Consider the following 23354-nt stretch of genomic DNA (forward strand, 5'->3'; position numbering starts at 1 on the left):
GGTTCCGCTCTGATGGCATCGTTTTTTGTACAGTTCACTAGCCAGATTGTGTTACACTCTGAATGCAGTACATCACTACATTGATTTGATAATGAAAGTTAAAGGTGGGAGCCGACTTCACAAAACTCAAAAGCAGTGTTTTTGCTTGGTACAGTATTGGCAAGTTTTTATGGCTCTAAAATACTGAGTCATCAAACGGTTAGGAAACTTCAGTTTTCACAATTTGGCACCGTTCCCTTTTAACTGAATGCCAAGATTTTTTGCTTGGCTGGTTTTTGTCAACAAGGTTTTTACAACAAAAGCATGTTTAAACATTCCTTAAAGGGTGGCTATTGGGCTGTTATATGGCCGAAAGCCAAATCAGAGTCAATTTTAGGGCAACCTGAACTATTTTTCAAAAAGCATGTTAGGCGTACAATCAGTACAACAACAAAATTTCTATGATTTCATCTTGGCCGTTGAGGAGTGTACAAATAAGCAGTAAAGCATAACATAACAACACACACACTTTCCACCGTCCATGGATTTATGCACCGTGAAAACATGTGCTTTTGAAGCTCATGCAGTCGTCGTGCTAGCGCTACCTGACGGAAACTGTTGGTGAAAGAAAAAAAAACCTTTCCCATTTGCATGGAAATTTTCTGTAAGATGATTTAGCAATTTACAAGTCCTTGAAAATCTTATGAAAGATAATGGCACGCAATTTTATGAAAATGGATACACACATTGTGTTCGAGGTCCAATCTTTAAAGCAATGTTTTTGACCTCAAAAACTTGAAGCAATGTTTTTCACCTAAATAACTTGAAGCCATGTGCTTAATTTCAACAACTCTAACATTGGGTTGGATCTCAAAACCTTAAAGCAATGTGTTTGACTTAAAACTTTAAATTAATGTTTGTTTGTTTTCTGATCAAAAGCTGTCAGCAACTTAAACCTATGCATTTGAGCTGATGAAAAAGTAGCCACGCAGAAAGGACATTTATGTAACCTCAAATACAACAATAACATCGAGACTCTACCTTATAGTGATGGTGTGGTGTTTCGTATGCCTGATTCTCGCAGACGCTCAGCGGCGAAGGCGAACATCGATGCTGACAAGAGTGGGTTCTCCGCCAGGTTTGTGGTGAAAGAAACGAAATGGCGCGTTCCGGCACAGGGAGAATTTGAAAACGTGCCCAGTTAATTTCACTGAACCTGCTCAGCGGTGCGCTCGCGTTGCTGCAAAAGATTGTATGAGTTGATAAGAGATATCGATTTGTTTTTTCCCCGTTTACACAGGGTTTAGGTGGTATGCAGCAAATTCGTCAAAAGGTACTCGATCCATATTAGGTTGAGAACCACTGCTTCAAAAGGGTCCTATCCACATATACTTATACACGTAAAACTGTTGTTGATAAGAGAAAAACAATTAGGGGCCCCTGAACTGTAACCTGGTCAGCAACTACCCTAATCAGCAAACGCACAAATTTTAGTGAGACCTAACTAAGGTTGTAAATGGTGAGAACCAGATTTCGGCACGCTATTGTAAGGTATAGGCTAGAAAAGTCTAGCCTACAGCGGGATTCGATCCAACGATAGAAGCCTATCCAGGGCTACCAACTGAACTACAGTCTGCAGTAATACTTGTTATTTTTTAAAAGTAAAGTATTTCTGTTAACCTTGTTGATAAATGGTTTGTTTAGAGCGGATTGTGTGTCTTACTTAGGCAAACGTGCTGAAACAATAACAAAGTCACCAAAGATGTCTGTGTACAAAAACTGATAGCCTATTATCAGAAAGTTACCTTTCAATAGATAGTCCTTGTGATATGTCATTCTCGCTGGAAGCGGGTACAATTGATGCTCGATGTTTCTTGAAGATCCATGGCATATTGTATTGTGTTCTGATTGGCTTTCGGATTAAATGCACACTTTGGAATTGGTGTAAATTGGCACTTTAACTACGCTTTTGTAATCTTTACGATATGTTGCACTCCTTGCCTGCAACACACAAACTTTTCAATCGTTTCATGTAGAATTTTATGTCAAAAATATTTTTGTCTGAGTAAGCCATATAGGTTTAAAGAAATCATAACGAAATTAAACTGCCAATAATATGTTCAAGTGTGTTTGAAAAAATGATAATGAAACGTATTTATCCCAATCATAATAATATGTGGACATGGTGTGTATCAGTAAATCACAGGCATTATGTATTGACCAAAATGTTAAAATTTTGAAACATAGAAAATTGAAATAGTAACACAGTTAAAATATTATCGTAGAACGTAAGCAAAAATTTGCAGGGATTTCCTATTGAGTATGCCACTGGCATTTTGTAAATGAAACCAACTATTAGCTTAATCGTTTTTTGCCGGTGCAAATCATTTAGAAGGGCGGCTCTGTGACGAAATAATCACACGAGACAGCGATTTCATTGTGACGTCGCAGTTTAAGCAGCAGAAAACAGCCCGGGGCATTGGAGCCGTGACCACGGTAAGGTCGGTCCATTCTTTTCCACGTTACTTGTAGTGCAACTGTGCAGACCGTTTGAAATGCGCCGATATGAAAAGGTCAACCACCACGCCACGTTATTTCATTTTTTCGTGATTCGCTCGTATAAAGGCAGCGCGTGAAAAAGCTTTTTCAGAGAGGACTCAATTGAGACTTGGTTGAATACAATGTTTTGCGCAAAAGTTTAAGGGAGAAGATTGGAAATAACAAAAGCTTGTAAGGAGTTGTAAATAGTTAGTTTTTCTAGAGGAATTGAGGTTGTATTGAAAGTTGTAGGGGAAAAATCTATAACTTGGGTAGTGTTTAATTTTTGGCTACCAGTTGATCAATGAAGTACACATTATTTCGCTTTGTCTTTGAGAGATTTGGGAGGTGCAGCGATCTATAGCAAGATTGATGACATAAAAACCTTTAACTTGAACCTCAACATAGCGAAAATCAGTAGGGCAACTAGTATGTACACGTTTAACGTAGAGGGCACGGGATCGACCGACAGTGTGTTCAACAAGTTTAAACAATGATCAATTTTCGACACAAATTTCCGGTCACACCAATGAAGTCACTGTAGACCAGCTTTAGGAGCCCAATATTACGCAAAGGCGTTTCTATAAATGCGCAGCTGCATAACTTTAAATCTTGGGTTGCAGGTTGCAAAAAACCTTGATACACTATTAGAGACGTCAAACACTTGAAAGATTTGAGAAACTTTCAATATTGTGTGTGTCGGTTTAAAATTAAATAAAGTAAAGAAGAAACGGAAGATTAATGTGCAGTTTATTTTTCGTATTGCAGAAATATTAGTGTAACAGTAACTACTCTTATCAACGGACATAATGGCTTGCACTAAAAAAGTAATTTTAGTAACTGGCGGAACAGGTTTGGTAGGACAAGGAATCAAGTCAGCCGCTGAACAAAATCCCCAGCCTAACGAAGAATTCATTTTCTTATCGTCCAAAGACGCTGATTTAACGTAAGATAAGTGTTACAATTCTGGTTTAAAACGCTATTTCTTTCACAGTGCTAATACTGAAACTACATATCTTTATTATTGGTCAGTAAATTTGTTTTAAAATCATCATGTATTATATGCGATAAACATACGAATTTAACAATATGTGAAATAGTATACGCGGATCTGCTCATAAGTTTAATGAGAAACATAGCGGCCCAAATAGACTTAAATGCGACATGCTTTACTATTTAAACGTTCGGCAAAAGCTAATGCCACCACCAGAAACGTATTTTTTTAAATTGTTTGAAATGTTGTGTTCAAAAAAACCCAACAATGTATATACTTTCACTATCTGCAGGAGTCGTGAAGCAACAAAATCAATATTCGAAAAACACCGGCCCACACACGTGATTCATTTGGCGGCGAAAGTCGGCGGTCTCTATGGCAACATGCGAGCCAACCTACAATTCTTCGTAAGTGTCCGAAACTCATGAAAAGTTTGCATGGCGAGGTTGCTGTGCAATGAAACGCTTGACCTCGGGTTTGACCCCGCAAATCCATCTCACGTTTTAAATACAAAGGGAAATTTTAGGCGTATGGGCATGTCTGGAAATACACTGGGAAAATAACAAGCTTATCAACGTTTTTATCACACTTTTAAAGGGTGATATCACCCTAGCCCTAATTAGCTTAACACATTAGGGTTAGAGAAAGGTCAGTGATGGATATATAGAACAGTTTGACAAATAAAACTAGATTCGACCTCAGGGTTGCATGTAGGGTCTACTTATGAAAAGTACTAGAGGGGTTGAAAAAAGCTTTGTTTTACTTGAGGGTTAAACCACCCTTTGTTTTACAATGCTTTATGTGTGCATGCAAATAGATTAGGATTTGTTTTCCATCAAAGTCGCTTGCCCCACAAATACCTTCATACGTTAACTTTGTCCTTCACAAAGGTGGTTGACAATCTCAGTACATCGGGTTTTAAAGCTAAACTGACCGTTTTTTGCAGTTTTGCCAAAAACTTAAGTTAAAAAAAAGCTAAAAATGACTACAATTTGATAAAACGTCCTTAAATTTTAGAGGTTTAACAACATGATAAACAGTTAATGGAACCGACAGAAAAGTAGAAACTTACGGGCCACTGGGACTTTGCTCATGTTGGTCTTGGCCCGATGCATGTAAAAAGTTGTCGACCCCAGGTCTATACTACTTAATCAACAATACGTGAACATAAGATTAACAAAATAAATTTTCGTTTTAGCGGATAAACATGTCCATCAACGACAATGTGTTATCGGTGTCACAAGAGTACGGGGTAAAGAAGGTGGTATCCTGCCTGTCGACTTGCATTTTCCCGGACAAAACCAGCTATCCAATTGACGAAACCATGGTAAGTTATAACTATCGACTGATTTTAAAATCCAGAAAACCTCAACGTAAAAAAAGTATAAAAACCAAAGGTTCTGAATATTTTTTTCTCCTTAGCAGATTTTACAGCAAATTAACCCCAGAAGTTCGTAACATACTAATTCAGCATAGTTTGCAAATATTTAAATCAAAGCCACCCAAATTCACATCTTTGGGTAATTTCCCCACCATGAGCATCTGATTATGGAAATTTACCGTAATTTCTAATATTCAAGAAAATTTAAACTGTTTTCAATTGATTCTATACCTAATACGTACACATACGACACAAAAATAGATTCAAAAACTTCTTTACAACGACGTTCTGCATACTAGTTAAATAACTTAAATAAGTAAAAACTCTCGTCAAAAATGGTCTATCTAGTAGTTTTGCTTGCGCACGACAATATACAAAAAAAAAACTGTTTTAGCTGCGTGTGTACTTGATTACTGATCGCTACGTGCAAGCAAACCAACTGCTTACCTACCGAGAGAGAAAAAGACTGATCGATCTTCCTAAAAATGGGATATGTGCACCTGCTTCGACCAACATAAGGCAATTCCACCCTGGCGAGGTTTACATTATAACCCCAATTTACAATCCTGAAAACATTACGCAACTCATGTATCAATTTTTTTAAGATATATATATTGTATTCGCAAGCAACCGGGCAATTTGCCGTTACATGGTCCATTTATAAAAGCAACGGGGATACATAAAAAGCTGCACACAGTGCACACTGTGTTGGTATAAAAGTTCTTATAAGTGCAGTTGGTGACAAGAGATTGGCGGTATGAGCTAATGTGGCCACCTTTCGACACGCCAGTTTGTTGGTAGTACCATGGCCTTATCCAATCTGTTCGCGGCCCATTTAATTCCTTAAAAACTGTCAGAACGCTGATATATAACGAATATGTTCTAATTATGAGTTTAAATAACGCTATTGTCATTATAAGTACAAAGTCATTGGATGCGACTGGGTTTAATTTTGAGGTTTAGTTAACGAAAATTCTGAAATCAACCAAAAACTTTAACTTACTCGGGTCGTCTTTTTAATTTCACAGATCCACAACGGTGCCCCGCACACATCCAACTATGGTTATTCGTACGCCAAACGTATGATTGACGTTCTGAACAAAGGCTACAATCAACAGCATGGTACGAACTATACAGCAGTTGTTCCCACCAATGTATTCGGGCCCCACGACAATTTTAATCTGGAAGAAGGCCACGTGATGCCGGGATTAATCCACAAAGTCTACAAATGTAAAGGTATAAGACACGGAATGTTTGATAACGCCTTTTATGAAATGCTTTTTTTCTTGTTAAACTTGGATGAGCCAGTTTGATTTTGTGGTAAAGTCGCTTTAAAAACGGTTGTCAGAGGGCTTTTTTAAAATAAATACATGTGTAGCGGTCATCAGTTTTTATTTTTTGAAACACGGAAACGGCTTGCTTCCTTTGATATTTGCTACTTATATGTTTTACAGAAAACAATACTCCTCTCACTGTCTGGGGAACCGGTAGCGCAAGACGTCAGTTCATTTATTCACTGGTAAGCATGGGTAATGACTGGAAGCATTGCTAAGAACTTCAAACGGCTTGAGTCCAGTTGTTAAGTGCCTGCAAAATTATTAGGTTAATTGGGCTTTTACTTACGTTTGCATGATTAATTAAGTACATAGCCTCACTGGTAACTTTTAATCTCCACTCAAAATAAGTTTTGAATTAAAAGAAACCTATAAGGCACATTACGCATTAAAAGATATAAGAAGTGAAGTGATTTATTTACTTGTACTGTCTCATATGGTTGTTAAACTTTCCCTATTACATCACAGACAATGGTATTAGATATTTCTGAAATGTTTGTCTAATAATAAATGGCGCTTTTCGATAACAACAGATAGGGCATAAGTATTTACCTGAACTATGACATAACTTTGCAGTTTTGATTTCAGGATTTGGGGCGACTTTTCCTTTGGGTTCTTCGTGAATACCAAGAAACTGAGCCAATCATTTTGTCAGTTGGAGAAGAAGATGAGATTTCCATAAAAACTGCGGCCGAACTTGTAGCAAAGGGATTCGACTACGAAGGAGAATTTGTTGTAAGTAATTTTCCACAACTGTAACCAAAATGTGCTCAATAATAATCAGCTTTAGCTGGTTGTATTACCTTCGACAGTTAGTAGTAAATTTGAATCATAAGAATGTTGCATTATATCAAACATTACGTTTAGTTTATAATATTGCATAACATTACCTTTTTCAGTATGACACCACCAGATCTGATGGACAGTACAAGAAGACAGCAAGCAATTCAAAACTGAGAAAATATTTGCCAGAATTTAAGTTCACGCCGATTGATGAAGGTAAAAATAATTATTTTGTTTTTAAAAATATTTGTTTGTGAAATTATGTGAAACTGTTCTAATCTTAATTTGTATTGTATTTTCAGCAATACGCGCAACCTGTCAATGGTTCTCAGAACATTACAAGGAAGCGCGTGTTTAAAAAACAACAAGAGAAAATGAAACAACATTATGTATTCATGCATACATAAAAGAGTATAAAAGAAATACTGCTTGGAAACTTTCGAATATATTCTCATCCTTAAAAAGATGTAAAACTGTTTTTGACATCGACGTGCCTTTTTGTTGCAAATTGATCTCTTGGCTCCAAATATACGAAACAAAAAGGAAAATGATTTGATAAAATTCGGCGGCTGTCTAAAAACAGTGTAATTATAAGAACAGCTAGTTGTTGGCAAGATTGGAAAAGATAAGTTACAAAAGCTTAAAACACGAACTGTGCAAACAAGCAGAAGCCGAAACACATAACATTGTAAGATACGTCACAAATCACAACAATCGGGATCCTTGCCACAAAAAGTGTACCTTTTTTAACAGTTTTGTGAAATTTATAAGTTACGGCCAAGAAAATGGTTGGTGCCAAAGTCTATCTATCAAACACAAGTTGTCGCACGAGAATTCATGGAGCGTGAAATGGGGCGACTTTGCACGCTTTTAACAACGCAAAGGATAGGGTTTTGGATGTTGTTTTCAATAACCTGGCTTAACGACTAAATATTTTTTATTTCTAAATTGCCTTGCTGACAAGAAAATTTATGCGTGACGTAAAAATGACGTCATTGGTTGCCAGGCAACGCACAATGTTTGCAGGAAAGCAGTTTTATTGGCACGAGTTTAGCGAAAAAAAATTTCTGCATTGTTTGCTAGCAAATTTGTGAATAAAGTGTAGTAAATATAAATGATCCCGACCATTTTTAGTAATAAAAAATGTTGATTGTACAGATATTTCAAAAACTTAGAAATATAAGTGTTAACCAAAGCAGTTTGTTTATCGAAGTTATACTTTTTAAAGTCTTTATTTAGGTTAACGGTATACTTATTTTTTTGCTACTGGAAAAAGTGCAAACCTACAGAAATTTGCAATACATTTAACAGTTCTATGATAAGATGAATAAAGTGTTCATATATATAAACTTGCAACTTAAAATAGTAAAAAAAGTGGTTTGGTGGCCAGTTAAGTGCACCAATATAATGAAGAAACTGGTGGATGGGTGGGCTTTTAAAAGAACAAGCTGTTGATTTCAAAGTATTCTTACTGAAGAACAATTATCTAGTGTCCCATCGCACCAAACCTGTGTAAGAAGTTGCTGTTTGGCATGGCTCCTGGCTTGCAATACCAACAGGCATATAGACTGAGAAAAAAGTAAAACATAAATGCCAATGTTTTATTTTGCAACAATTTTGATTAAAACAGACACAAATAATGACATAAAATAGTAATGCATAACAAGATGGAAAGACAAATAACATTCATTGATTTACATGTAATTTTGTGACATTTAGAAGGCTGACACAGGATCTATTGGACTTCATGTAACTACTGTGTTTGAGTTTATGAAGCTTTAAAAAAACATGTCATACTGTGCAGTGTGTCTCTTAAGTTTTGACTTTTTTGATTTTATGGAATCACCAATTTTGAAAAATGCTAATAATTCTTGCATGTTATTTTATGCCCTTAATGAAATCATTTGGATTTTTTGTGATATCCTCACATAACATGTATTGTGGGAAGTATCAGCTGAAACTGAAATAAATGAAAAAAGTGCCACTTTGGATGCAAAATTTCCCACGAGACTTTTTGTGCTGTGCAGGCGAATAGATTCAAGAAGATTTAACAATTTTGTTGATATTGGTTGTTTTATGCATCAATGTTAGTTGTATTTGTTTATATTGCATTTTTTCTTGTGGTTGTGTTGCATATGACAGTACACATATTCAACATGGTATATAGACCTTAATTAATGCAATAAATATTTTTATCACTAAAAAGTGTGAAATATCTTTCAAAAAAATTAAAAAAAGAGGGAAAGATTGTGCAACACCTTTAAAGGTAGTACCAAAAGCTTTCAAAATTCAGTATGTGCTAAAAGCGTCAAAATGCAGTAAATAAACGATGACGTCACTATTACGTCATGACTTTTCTGACCTTGGAGGACCATGGTCAAACTATTTATTCCAATTTTAGATGAATATACATCACAACCTTTTTATCTTTCGGGACTTAAGTAGGCTACATGTATATCTACTGGAAAATTTACCCGCTAAAACCTAATTTAAACTCTATTTCATGTTCATCAGTTCCATTTAAACATTATAAGTTAAGCGTAGTTATATTTTTATTCAAAATTTTGCAGAAATTGCAAAATCAAACACCGCAAAAGTATCCAAATTAATCATTTTATAAATCGGCCCCATAAGGCGCAATGCAAAATTCGCGCTAATTTCGCCCCATTTTCATCCCCACAACTTGTGTTTTCTATGGCGTGCGACAACTTGTGTTTTCTATGGATTTTGGTTGGTGCAGCTTATTCAGCAGTAACAAAACAGAATGCGAAGTGAAGAATAGGGCCACTTGCGATTTTTCCTCAAAATACAGATGAGAAAAATATTATCATATTAAAAAAACTAATTACAAAGCCTGCTGTGAATCACGTGCCGGTGTTTTAAACCCAAGCAATCTTATGGCCAATATTGAAGCATAATTCTCCTGTATTAGTAGGTCAAATTTTGCTTTTAATGGGTGTATAAAAGCCGATTTGAATAGGTGTGTGCGTATGTTCAAATTCTATGACACACGCTTGAGAGACTACTAAGCAAATCAAGGGCCCCTTCACTTCAAAAAAAGAAATTCATGCTTGGACACGTTTGGTAGTTGTAAATCCAAGGGGGTCCGCCAGCCCTAAAATTATCAATAAATCTCTGCGGTTTTCGTTCCGCTCGAGAGCACACACACAAAGGTCACACGACCGTATAGCAACAAGCCCTTGACAACCAACAACGCTTTCATCAACACAGCTGACAACTGAGGCCTTGTTGGAGGTGTCTGGTGTAGTGATTGGACATTTAACGTGCGCTGTGCGGGCTTTGGTGTCCAGACGTCCTTTGTGTGCTCTCAAGTACACTGTATTGTTTGTTGTGGTAACCCTCCTAAGCCGGAATGTATAAAAAAGATATGCGCTTGTGACGGGGCCGTACATTTCGAAAACGGGCTGCCGTGTTGTATGTTAGCTGTGCGTGAATCTGTCACATGGTGTGTTGTCTTAACACAAGGAATACAATTTCGATTTTCCAGTTTAGTTTGTAAATTAAGGCTGTAAATTTAAGTTACACAGGTAATTGAAGTAGATTAATTTAATTTAACTAGGCTAGTTTTGTTTATCACTTCTTAAACGTATTTATCACAAAATCAAAGTTGAAATATGTAAATCCAGTTTCAGAAGTACATAATATTTATGCAGCTAAAAGATTTAGGAGATTAATCCAAACTGTGTTGGGAAAATAGACGTACTTTTCAACACATTTAAGTGTTTTACACATACTGTGATTTACAGATCCTTCAAGCATACACAATGGGTTGTGGCCAATCAAAAGATGCAGTAAAAGCAATACAGATGCAAGATGGAGAAGTGGTAAGTAAAAATAATTTAACTATTGATGTACAGAACTGCCCGCAAAACTATGGTAATTTAACAATTTTGAAAACATTTTAAACTAACCTAGAGGGACAAAATAGCAGATCTAAAAAAATTTAATGCGAACTCTTTTATTTGGGCCATCTGTTTACCGTTCTGTTGGTTAGTAGTTAACCAATTATATGTATAATGCTATTATATAAAAAAATGTTTCGACAAAACTTACACATCAGGGCATTGAGACAAACTACTTCTCTTAGGGAAAACATCACTTATTACAGCTTCTTGTTTGTGACATTTAAAGTTTACTTATGACATCTTGTTTTCTCAGAGAAGCAAAAGTGCGAAGTCAAAGAAGATTAAAGTTGCCTCATCTGACTTGACTGTCGCTGATGATTCAAATGCAGTTCAAATTGGAAAGTCAACCTCCGCCAAAAGCAGAGACAGTGGATACCAAGAGGTAGGTTTCATTATCAGTACCTCATAGTATTCCACATATCCATATCTGAGACTAGATTATACCGTTTTTTTTAATACAAACCCTCACCCCAACCCAAATAGATGTAACTGTCAGAGCTTTTATAAGGCCTCAAAATTATAATTTCTGCTTAACATGTATTCCTGTTTAAAACGGCAGTATCATATTGTTTGGTAACATACCAGCAATATTATGCAATTATCATATTGTTTGGTAACATACCAGCAATATTATGCAATGTTTAGTCATCGGTAAACAACAAGTTTATATAGCTCTTCTGGCAAATGTATTTTTATTCCGACGTTTCAACGTCCTATACAGGTCGCCTTCATCAGGGTAAATAACACTGAATGCGACTAGTACAGTGCACGATGCCATATTAAACACATTCTGACTTTTCATAGGATTATGGAAAAAATGACATCAATGACATAATCACAGAAGAATCAGATCCAAACAGAATTAAAGATGTTGAATCACTGTCTCGACCAAAAACACCAAGTAAGCATTAACTATCCAACAAAATCATTTGAAAATACAGTGATTCAGTATGGTATGTTTCTTAATCCAGACTTTGAACTAGTAGGCTCCCAGTTTAACCCGAAAAGTGCTGGAAGAGAGAGAATGAGGTCAAGAGCGATATTACAAGAACTAGAAGCAGAAGGTTTAATATCAGGTAAACAAGAAAATTTAAATTGTCACTATTAACTTTAACATTTAACAAATAAATTTAAAAACTGTCTTACACTGTGAAAGCATATAGCCAAAAATGATAGGCTGCAGACAGTGTACACAGTGTCTTGTATAAGGTCTGGAGTGCCTTGGGTGGCTGCACTGACCTTACGGCCTATCTCTTGTCACCAGCTGCACTGATTAGACTTTAAAGGTCGAAACAGTGTGAACTGTTTACAGCTTGTCCCACTCTGTTTTTACTATAAACTGTTTTTTTGCAGTAAAAAAACGTAAAAAAAAGTTTGGGGCTTTCGCATTGTAAAAGTTTTTTGAGGCTTTTGATGTCCAATTTCAATTTTTAGGCTCAAAAGTAGAAAAGGGTGGGACTGCTTTTGAAGTGAGCGTGGGGCCACTTCAACCCCTCGAACCTTTAGCCCCGATCCGCCGCCCACCACCAAGACTTGAAAGGATGAAGAGTGAAAAAAAGATTTTGACCAAAGCAGAGTTAGAAAAGAAAATACAAGAGGCTGATGAAAGAAGAATGGTGAGAAAACATAATTAAAACTTAGCAGTTGCCTGTTCAAAAAGTGTGACAGTCAAACATATATTTCACTGCAAATTACTTGCAACAAGTTCAGACATGTGAACATAATTTAAGTACTTTAAGGGACATTAAGAGTTGTTATATATAAACAAAATATATAACTCCCTTCTTCAACTACTGCAAAGCAAACAACTTTGAAAACCATGATATGAACAGTCTGGAAATAATCTGTTTTTCCTCACATTCAGTATTTGTGCAACCCAAATTTCTGCACAATGGTCTTTGTGCTTGTATCAACATGACCTTTAAATGTTTACTTAACAATGGAACAGACACAATATACTGTGTTTTGGTTGCACTCTCGAAAGAGTAATACTTCTTAAATTGTACCAAATTCATGAACTAGCTTTTTTTGGCTTTGCATTGGTTTTATTCTTTATATTTAGCAAACCATGGAAAGAAAGAAGAGTCGTCTTGCCATGCAGATAGCTAGAGATCAAGAAATTGCAAAGAAAATGAAGAACACAAACCGTGATGAGGTATGGTTCACTTCAAAACATAGAAAAACCTCTTTGAGAATTTAATTTTTTGTATAATAATGCTCCAACCAAGGCTACACACTCCCTAAGCGATACAGGTTTTGTTTTGTGTATGAGAATGCTAATAATTAGTGGCTAGGGAATAAGAGCTTGAAAAAGGGTCAAGAAAATAAATTACTTCGAAAACGCACAAATTCTTTGTCCGTACTATTTACAATATTGTACTCTCTCCTCTTTATACAGGCTAAATTATCTTAGATAGAAGTAAAGCGAGAAAAACTGTTTTCTAAAATACCACTATAAACAACTTATCATACACAAAAATCATACGTCCTAATTCATACCTTTGAATTGCAGATTGATTTTGCCGACAACGTGGACAATGTGGCTAAGCCTGCCAGTGCTGGGGCACCTGATTATGGCCAGGGGGAGCACACAGGCCTTCCGAACAACAAACCACACCCACCGCGCGCTTCAGTATTTGAAACAGACAGCATGAGCAGTTTGGACGAGGTCGGTACCCCGCTAGGTGGCGGTGTAAGCTCGACGGACGACTTTTTTGGAGCCGCCAGGCGCTCCCGGAACAATTCGCTTTCACGAACCAGTGTGAATGCCTGACGCGCCGCAAAGAAATTTCAAAACCTGCCGGATATTCTGGCTCAAGTTTAAAGAGCAATTTGCGCAACACTGTTTATAGCTTTTAGCAAATTTTACTGTATTTTGTCCCGTTTTAAAGCTTTATTTTTTCCACTCCGTCCCTTACAAAGTTGCAGTTAATTTTGCAGGGTAATTTTCGAAACTGAATTTCAGATATTGCAGTGTTATCTAACGGCTCATTCATTCACCACAAAAACAGTGTCAAATATAGGTTATCATTACTTAATGCGCTTCCACCCTACCTTCCAGCCAACGTTCGTATCTATACATACATTTGAATATTTGTATTTATTGCCGTTTATTTACCTGAAATAAATTTACGCCTCCAAACCAAGTGCTTAACTTCAACAGACCTAACTTTGAAGTTTGAAGTATAGGTAAGGCATACATACATAACTGGCATCAGCCGTGAAGCGTCCATGCAGACTAGTGATCACGGCCCACTCATATAAGAATCACAGGCCCATTGTAGGCGTCATACCGAATTAGGTCGTTCTCCAAAGCATTACGACAAATGGTAAGGCATCAACAAGAAAAAATTAGACTGCGGTGGGATTGGAACCCACGACAGGAGTCTTTCCGGGGCTCGCGCTCTACCAACTGAGCTACACAGAATGAGTGGTAAACCTGTCGAAAGTCGAATCACAAGCACCGTTGCCTGCCTCGTATGCTGCACATATCAGTTTTGTTTCAAAAACTGGGTAACTAATTTGTGAACATTCGGTACCAAAAACTAAAGACACACGCGAATCGTTTAGTCAGTAGATAGAACAATCTCCGAGTTACCATAAAAATGCCAACTTTAAACCATAATTCCAGCGAAATGACAATGACCGCCAACGCACAAAACACAAAAGTTAAAAATTAAAAAGTCAACCCTAACGCGCCATAATGCTGGAACTGCAGCTTAAAAACAAAACGCACTTCGATATTTCAACATGTTCAATCGAGCAAAAGTATCTACAATGTGAGGAAATGTGCGAACGAAAAATCAGAATAAACAACAATAAGCAATTCCACGACACAGAAACAATACATAAATCTAAGTCAATATATATATTTATATCGTTACAACTTTAATACATGGCACACATATGCCCTTGTACATTAACAGTCAGGGAAAGGCATAGAAAAAATCACCAAAAAACTGCAAATGATAAAATACTAGACCAAAAATGGTGTCATGCAGTTTAGCTAACTCAATGATATAAAAAGCTTTATAGTTGTCTAAATTTAATTTTTTGGATGCAAATTTTATTGATAAATTTCCTGTGTTACTGGTAATTAAAATGATTTCAAACTTAAAATCATTTACTGTGCGGGATAAATATGTATAGAATATAGCGAGAGCCATAATAGGTCGGACTTACAGCGGTAAAAAGTATAGGTGCTGCGTAAAATTGCGCAATGTATACTGAAGGCAAATTGTAAGCCGGATAATGTACTACAGTTTGGGTGTGCAACCTGCGGCCAATTGAATGAAGGTTTAACGGCTGGTGTTTTTTTTCTGAGACCAATAAAACGGCTAGAATCGCAAATTTTACGGTAGATGTGTAGTATGCGACCAGTAACTTTCTGTTTAGTAAAGCAGTTTCATTTTGTGAATTGAATTTGGCCCAATTCCTAAGGCTACACACCCATACACCACAGTATAGTGATATTAGAATGTACTTTTTTAATTATTTCTAATTTAGCAATCTTTACTTATTTGAAAAAAAAAGTTACTAGTAGTATTAGAGCAGCATTTAATTTAGGCATAATGTTAAAAACCATTATTAAACATTGGACGGCAGAATTATATGCAAAAAAACAAAGTTGCTCCATTATGTTACACACATTGTATTTTCACAAACTATGTTTACCCATGGTGCTTAAATTCATTAGTTTCATTACAACCATGGCATTTGTAACTGCTTCATAACCCATTAGGATAACAATTTCCACAAAATGGGAGTGCTGCTTACGCTAAGATGCAGCACTTTTGGTTCTAATCACCAAAGTAAAAATTTATGTTTTGTTTCCTTTGGGGCAAGGCATTTTTGTTTTGTTTCTAAAACTTGTGTTGTTAAATAGGAACTGGATTTTGGGTTCAACAGTCTTGGAATGCAGAGTTGGAAAATATTGAAAACAAAGCATAAGCAATTATTTTTTTACACTGACCACAATAATTATTATTATGATGGCAAGAATAACAAGAAGAAGGATTGCACAGATAAATTTCTTCTTTCGTGCCGAGGTCTAAAAAAATACATAAATTTAGTGTCAAATCTTTTAGAGCACATTTGCGAAAACTTTTTGTTGATGTGGTAACTTATTATTCTGTGACTCAAATAATTCTTTGCTGCAGAAACTAAATCAAGTCCCTTCAATAGGGTAAATTTAGTTAATGCACTGCATACTTGAAAAGTTTGAAAATTTGAGAGATGCCTTTAACACACTTTACAGTCGTTAATTTTACCTGCGAGGCTCTGGCTTGTTTCAATTGCGTGTTTCCTTGTTCAACGGCGTCACCAGCATTATCGATATTTGCTTCTATGCTATCTAAAAACAGAACAAACAAATTAAAATAGGATTGTGCCTAATGGCCGTGCAAAGTACGGATAAAGCCTCAGCTTATTTATGCAATTAACCAGATTGTGCAATTAACCAGATTTTTTTCATCAAATGGTAAAGGTTCTTTACACTTTCTGGTCCGTGTAACGGCAAGCCCTACAAACGATTGTCACCAGCCTTGCATGTGTGTGACTTGTGTTTTTGTACGTTGCTAGGACGATGTGGAAATGACGAATTATTTCCATTTATGTGTTTTGGCTTATTAGCCCCACAAATTTTGAAAAAAATGGGTTGACTGAAGGCTTTGGTCAAGCAACAAACTTTGAATCGTGTTTGTTCACAGGGTTCGAACCCAGGGCGCTCCTCGGGAGGAATCCCGATCAGTTTTTTTATGTCTGTATATGGGTCAGGCGCCAGACCATTCGGCCAAGTTCCTGCCCTAAAAGGCATTAGCAATCTAATGCAATTAAACAAATTTGTCTGTATTTTCTTGCGCTTCCGAAATATGCAACCTCCCATAATATATTCATAACTTAAAATGGATAACAGTTAAACATTTTAAATAGAGTTCGAAATTATATGAATTAACATGCATCGCTAGTGAAAATTACAGGAAAAAATCTCAGTTTTAGGCATTCAAGTAAATGTTAGTGGAAGTACAATACTAAACTAACCTATCATGTCTCCTTGTTCATGAACCATTGTACCAAGATCCTTGAATATCATGTTTACATCCAAGATGTCAGCCTAAATCAAAATGTAATTGTTGTGAAGTTTGGGTTACATATTTGCATAACAAATTGGGCTTAAAGGGTCAACTGGTACGATGGTTTAATGCAATACTCTTCAACCAGGGTTGACTGTGAACAACAAAGACAGTCACAGGAGTGCATTGAGTATCAATGGATGTTTGACATATACTCTAATATTTTAAATCAATACATCTTTGTTATTCCTAGCTTAACATCTTCATTTCACATCTGAAAACTGGCAAAAAGCACTATAATTGAAAAGTCAACCAAGAAGGTGTATTAAATCCTGGCATTAGATAATCGAATGTTCCTATGATTCGAAATGGTGTGTTACATTAGATAATGTTTATTTAACAGGGGCATAAAAAAAAAAAATAAAGAGCACTTTTTGTAGGCAGACTTTAAAACAAAAGCACTGCTGCTTGGTCATATTATTACCAAAAACAAAAAACAGTGCCATAACACACTGATAAATGCCCAATCACACATATTTATTACATCTGTGTTGCTACATTGAATGCTAAAGCCATAAATTGCTATCACACAAAAAACATCTTTGTGTATTTGAATACTTTCAATTGACATCATTCCTATTGTTACACTGGAAACTTTTTTAACACACAGGCACATGAACCAGTCATCACTATGTACACATTTCGTGTTTACTGGGTACACAAAAATGTTGAAATACTGCAATAAAGGCAATGACATGCCACAATTATACAGCACTGACATTTTTGTACTCCAATTTAAAACTACAGTGTTAGAAATTGCAAGTGGCATACACGATCATTTAGTTCCCAATTTGCAAAAGTATGAAGTGTCTGTTACTTTAGACATTAAAGTCACAACTATGTTTAGTTCTTAAATAAATGATTAGTGAATTGCACCAGTACTCTTCTACCTGGGTGTAAGGTAAACCCCAGGGTACACTATAACAGCACCAAGGGGTCACGGGGGTTACCAAAAAAGTTGCATAAGTTAGGGTATATATAATTCCTAGTGTGTGTATGATAACGTAAGTAACACCATTTCAAAACAGTTTCATTCTATTGAAACATATCAGTTCACATTTGCATTGTTCTAGCCTTCTATCATTATTTTATGTCTACAGTTCAACATAAAGTACCTTAAATAAGAAATCAATCCAATGGTGCATGGAATTACAGCATTGATTAAAAAGAGGTGTATGCAAGGAGTATTTAAGTAAACAATGTTTGTAACATACCATAGCAAACACGCATGGTTCACAACAAGCACACATACAAACCCCAACAGTGTTCTTTATTAAAAGGTTGCTACAGAAGAACCCACGTAAGGAACAAAATGTCACCTCTAATTGCCTTATTGCAGTTTCACGCTCCTCGATCTCTTGTAGTTCTTCCACGGTAACTGCAGCTTGTTGCTGTTCTTGCATGGTCCTTAACAATCAAGCAATAGTCATGATATGATTCATAACAAATCTATTTAGTGTTTTAAAAAGATTTTGGGGTAAACTTTTACTCCATTTGTTTCGTATGTCAAATATCGCTGCTTTAACACAATGTCTTTTTGTGACAGTAATTCTCCACTATTAACATTATTAACATTTCATTGTGATTAGTTTTATTCATTGCTGTGCAATAATAAGACTCATTGTTTACCATTAAAAATGTATTTAGGCGTTATATAACAAGAGTTGTACATACCAAATAGTGTTTATTGATTAATAAAGCTAGTTATTGTTTTTTATCATGTAAAACATATATGCTGTTAAAAAACTTTAAACCACCTTTTTAACTCATTGCTACTGTTAAACATGTGTAGGAAACACCAATGCAAAGCTCAGTCATACATCATCATGACCTCATCATGCATCAATCTGACATTTATGTTAGTAATCTATCACATATATATTGCTTTTGTTTAACAGTTCAACTCACAATTCTGCTATTGATCATGTTTTGAAAGTGTTTTTTTGTTTGTTTGTTTTAGTCTTCAGGCATATTTTAAAGAAATGTGCCATCAAAAGGTTGACATCTTCATTCAGTTATTCGCTGTTAGTTTTTCTTGTGTGCATACACAGTACATATATACACAAGTTCCCTGATACATTAGATACCACTGTGAGCAAAAATAAAATCCGCAAGCTGTGATCACACACCAGTTTATATGTGAATGTGCTTATGCATTGAGGATGCATGAGCAGACACCCTTAACCTATATGTATATGTATAAAAAATGTGTTGAAATAAAAATGTGGTGTTTTGTGCAGTATAAGTTTAATTTTATCTTACCCTTGAATGTTGATGAGAATGTCACTACCGGGATCATGTTGGGCACTGCTTGCAGCCCGGACTTTCGCTACGCATTCCTTTTCAGCACTCGCCGCTTCTCTCTGAGCAGCTTGAAATGAATTCAAAACATCACTAAAATCTCCCATCAGTCTTTCAGTCTGAGTCTTCCTATGTCGCTGGGGGTAAAAATAATATAAGTCACTAATTACCTAACCATCTTTATTTTCAAAAAGGGTATTCTCTAGTCCTATTTTTAAAATTTTTGGGGGGAGCGGTAGTCATTGTGCCAACCTCGCCCTCTGATGGTTAACTCTTTTTTAATGTTTTAAAAAAGTCTTAAGACCACAAAGGGGTTAAGAAATAAACCACTGGTCAAAAACTAATATTTTTAGGGCAGCCAAAGAAAGGAATCATTAAAGCAACTATCACAATCACAAACTTAGACCAACCTGATCACCAGGGTTTCCGACTGATGGAAGTGATTTTATTTCTTTTAAATTCTTGCTGGTGTCTTTTGCAAGTTGATTTGTGTAATGTTGCCGTTGATGTCTGTAAAAATACTCAGATTAAAAGATTGCATCAACCAATACCCACAACCACATGTGATAGTATTAGGCTATGATGAGAATTGCATAATTTACCAATTTGGCATTTTTTGTACAAATACCCCATATCATTTCTCAACCACTTTACAATCCCTATGGTAATGAATGAACAACAGAATTCGTCTGTTCATGTACACAAAAAATTAACAGTTTGAAAACGAAATGTGATACATTAAACCCATAAACAAACACAACTAAATGCTTAATAGAATTAATAGTTTAACGTACAGTCTCTCTCTTAGATCTGGGGTGTCTTGCATTGATCCGAGTTGGTTCACCATTCTCTTGATGTCCTGTACTGTAATAACACAAAAATATTTAATAGTTAATGATTTCATCATCAGCAACAAATATTAACAACTTACCATTTTGGTTAATTTTTTGAATGTTGGTGCCAACAAGTTCCGTAAGTCTTGTGTAGTCAGCATGACCATTGTTTTGGTATGAGTTGCTATTTCCATAATAGTTTCCACCATCATTAAAGCCTCCAGAAGCAGTAAGATCACCCTGGCCGTACGGCATCTTTGTGATTTGTTGTATTAAGTTTACTTGGTGTTACTGCTGCACTCGATCTTTGAAGTGATTTTGTTCTTGACAATATTTCAAGCAAAATCAATCAACTATTTTTTTTTCGGTTTGCAGAAATATCTGTTGAGAAAAAACAGTGATAGTAACAACTACCTAGGTGTTAAAAGCTTTGTTATAATAAGACAGTACTTTGTTGCTACATCAACTCTTTATCCAGTATTGTATTCTTAGATCTAAAAGTAACAAATTAAAAACACAAACCGGACCTGTTCTTAAACTTTGTTACAAAAACATTCAAAGAGCAAAATATTGTCAAAATTAAACACAGAGTTTCAACACTCCTAACCTGATTTTTGTAATCATACATCTAACTAACTCTAATATTAGTTACTAATATTAGTATGGTAACCCTGCCTTAAATGTCTTTCTGTTATTCATTTTCCTAAAAAAAATGAACACTTATAACAAATTTACTTCAATTTGTCATAAATGGTGATGTAAAACAAATGACCAAACGGACTGATCTGAAGTTTTACACATCGACAACTTAATTAAGTAGCAACTAACACAAAACTACCTCTTTAACAAACCTGCTTCATATTCATAAATTTTTCAATGTATTGTGTTGATATTTTTAACAATCGAACTTATATTATACGGCGTATTAAAATCATCTTAGGTCAAAAATATATATCTCCACAGTATAGTTATGCTTCCTAATACAATCCATTTATATGTTCTGTACTACTACGACTATTGCATTTAATAAATAGAGGTGTTTAGATTGTATTTAGTGTATAAATGATTATTAAATAATACATAAATGATTTTTGTTACACCCGATAAAATGAAATCATCATTCACGTGATCACATGACGCATTATTTATGATTTCTATAAGTCAATAACGATGCAAAATTAATAACTACTAATCATTAGTAGATCAATCGTTTTGTTTACAGATACAACCCCGCCTCATAACACTATGGTTTACTTTAACAGTGAAAATATCAGTGAAATGTGCAGTATTGTGTATATTTACTCAAGTTGTTTCTGAACATCTCTTGCAGCTCCATAAATAAAGATTCGCACAAATAATTCCTGCTTGAATTCTACATCAGACTTAAAACTGCCAGAGCAACGAAAAGAAACAGTTTGTCTCACAGTAAAAAGTGTTTATTGTAGGCTGTATCAACTATATTATCACCATGCGATGAAATGACGAAGGCAAAATGTAATTAACGCAACAATGCTTGCCTAAAACTATGTTTTGCTCTTTCAATTTATCAATTAGCCAATTAGAAAAGTCGAATCTTCATGCTGTGTGTTTGCAAAATCACCTTGGTTAAAGCCAAAACAAGGTAGCTGGTGGTTATAATGTGTGATATAATATTTGTGTCGCAAACGTAAAATCACAACATTGCAGTATTACTACCATGGTGGCCATAAGCGTTCTGCCAAATAGGCTATTTAGGGCGTAATCTGTAGTTTTATTTCAAATGTCAATCTCAGAGCCAGCCTAGCCATGTTCAGGCATTTAAATTTGTTGACACTCGCGTGTGCGCCGATAGAGTAGGGCCAAAAGTTGTTTTATGTCCCATTCTGTCCTGAGGTCGCGCGTTTCGGGAAAGACAATACCCGCTGTGTATTGAATGTTATTTGGAGACGTTTGCCACAATAGGTGCAAAGTGTGACAAGGCACTACCGAGTTTCGGAAGGGTATTCGGCTTTTGGTGTCTGCTGAGCCAAGAACATTGTTTATAGTGGCGAATTATTGTAACGACCGAAGCTGGTAGGCTATATTGTTGAATACAGCGAGATGTACGTTGCTATGCGGCTGCTATTTTTGACATTGAAAGGCTATGTAATGATGTGGAAGACAGGGTTTGCTTTCACAAGTAATATTGAGTTTGACTTGTCTCCGAAAACAAGAAGTGCAAAAAATCGTTTTATTACGAGAAACAGTATGCAACAAACGCTGCAGTCACATTGCAAGACGATATAGTGGTTCACAAACAGTTCTGGGGTCTTGTGTGTAAAACTGGACAGAACATTGGTGGGACTGGAGTTGGGTCTAAACCAGACCAGAAATTATGTCAAAATAAAGGTGAAATTACAAAACAAATATGTCCAAGTGTGCAGTCTGGCCAGAAACGAGTGTTTATTTAAAGATAAGTTTGGAGTATTAATTCACACTGCACCATATTAGAATTGTAATTTCACTTTCATTAGCCTACGTACCCACACGAACTATGTGCATAAAGTGTGTATTGATCTGTTGTGTTCAACAGTACATCCATGTATCCCTGCTAACCAGCAAATATTTCATTTATTAAATCCAACTTATAAAGCTAATTGGTACGTCAAATATTTTTTTGTTGGGGGCCTAAACCGTAAAGCCCGGTTCGTGCAATTTATACGATATTAGTCCGCTTTAAGGACTAGTGCGACTCTTACAATGTGATGATCGATGTTCTACTGTCTCGGTGTTTGTTTAGTCTTCCAACGCTACTCATGTCACATTGTAAGGGTCTCCACTTGCGGACTCCAAGCCAATGGAAATTAACTGAGCATTCCGTAACAGCGAAAGCACCCAGTTCCTGACTCGTCCCAACGCGCCCTGAACATTGCGGCTGTGAAACCCCCTGTGTAAACTTACACAAGAAGTTGTAAAATAGGAACAATGTATCAAACCGTATAAGCAGGTTAAATAAGATGTCGTAATTTTCAATGCTATTTGCACATAGTGTTAGCTAGTTCGTTAGTTGGCAGAGGTGTATAGGTTACGATTAAGGAGGCATGCACCTTGCTGGACAGACAGAGGCATTTGGGTTGAGTTGATAGGTGAAAGAAACATGTGACACAATGTGCATTAAACAGTCACCAAATTGATC

At 35.9% G+C, this 23354-nt stretch overlaps 4 protein-coding genes across 8 annotated transcripts in view; 2 read left to right on the forward strand and 2 right to left on the reverse strand.

Moving 5' to 3' along the window:
- Positions 1-6841, reverse strand: part of LOC145227531 (uncharacterized) — a 35530-nt gene extending 28689 nt beyond the window's left edge. The window contains exons 1-4 of one of the 3 annotated variants that reach the window (XM_080092371.1): positions 5896-5960; positions 5344-5458; positions 1785-1980; positions 1021-1219 (exon numbers count right to left, since the gene is read on the reverse strand). In XM_080092371.1, coding sequence (XP_079948497.1) covers positions 1021-1219; positions 1785-1870 — 285 coding nt within the window. In that variant the 5' untranslated portion in view covers positions 1871-1980; positions 5344-5458; positions 5896-5960. Of the gene's footprint in view, positions 1-1020; positions 1220-1784; positions 1981-5343; positions 5459-5895; positions 5961-6778 lie in introns of those variants that run through there. The other 2 variants (XM_080092373.1, XM_080092372.1) reach the window with 2 other exon arrangements.
- On the forward strand, positions 3258-7557 carry LOC145227534 (GDP-L-fucose synthase-like). The gene is made up of 8 exons (XM_080092377.1): positions 3258-3463; positions 3804-3918; positions 4710-4838; positions 5921-6128; positions 6347-6411; positions 6815-6961; positions 7126-7225; positions 7312-7557. Exons 1-8 carry the CDS (start codon positions 3327-3329, stop codon positions 7365-7367), a joined length of 957 nt encoding a protein of 318 aa, XP_079948503.1. The 5' UTR covers positions 3258-3326; the 3' UTR covers positions 7368-7557.
- On the reverse strand, positions 7126-20600 carry LOC145227536 (syntaxin-7-like). The gene is made up of 9 exons (XM_080092381.1): positions 20299-20600; positions 20162-20231; positions 19778-19877; positions 19329-19504; positions 18386-18473; positions 16975-17047; positions 16206-16288; positions 13435-15985; positions 7126-7582 (listed from the first exon to the last, which is right to left on the reverse strand). Exons 1-8 carry the CDS (start codon positions 20453-20455, stop codon positions 15890-15892), a joined length of 843 nt encoding a protein of 280 aa, XP_079948507.1. The 5' UTR covers positions 20456-20600; the 3' UTR covers positions 7126-7582; positions 13435-15889.
- Positions 7621-14081, forward strand: LOC145227535 (uncharacterized). Of its 3 annotated transcripts, none has more exons than XM_080092378.1 (8): positions 7621-10557; positions 10777-10854; positions 11189-11317; positions 11740-11836; positions 11907-12011; positions 12370-12551; positions 12998-13090; positions 13448-14081. In XM_080092378.1, the coding sequence occupies exons 2-8, from the start codon at positions 10795-10797 to the stop codon at positions 13706-13708; spliced, it is 927 nt and encodes a 308-aa protein (XP_079948504.1). In that variant the 5' UTR covers positions 7621-10557; positions 10777-10794; the 3' UTR covers positions 13709-14081. The 3 variants fall into 3 exon arrangements, with proteins under 3 accessions (XP_079948504.1, XP_079948506.1, XP_079948505.1); XM_080092380.1 differs by having other exon boundaries at positions 11919-12011; XM_080092379.1 differs by lacking the exon at positions 7621-10557 and having other exon boundaries at positions 10577-10854.
- Positions 20601-23354: the final 2754 nt, after the last annotated feature.

The sequence above is a fragment of the Phallusia mammillata genome, chromosome 5, assembly GCF_965637545.1.
Source record: "Phallusia mammillata chromosome 5, kaPhaMamm4.hap1.1, whole genome shotgun sequence".
Lineage (NCBI taxonomy): Eukaryota > Metazoa > Chordata > Ascidiacea > Phlebobranchia > Ascidiidae > Phallusia > Phallusia mammillata.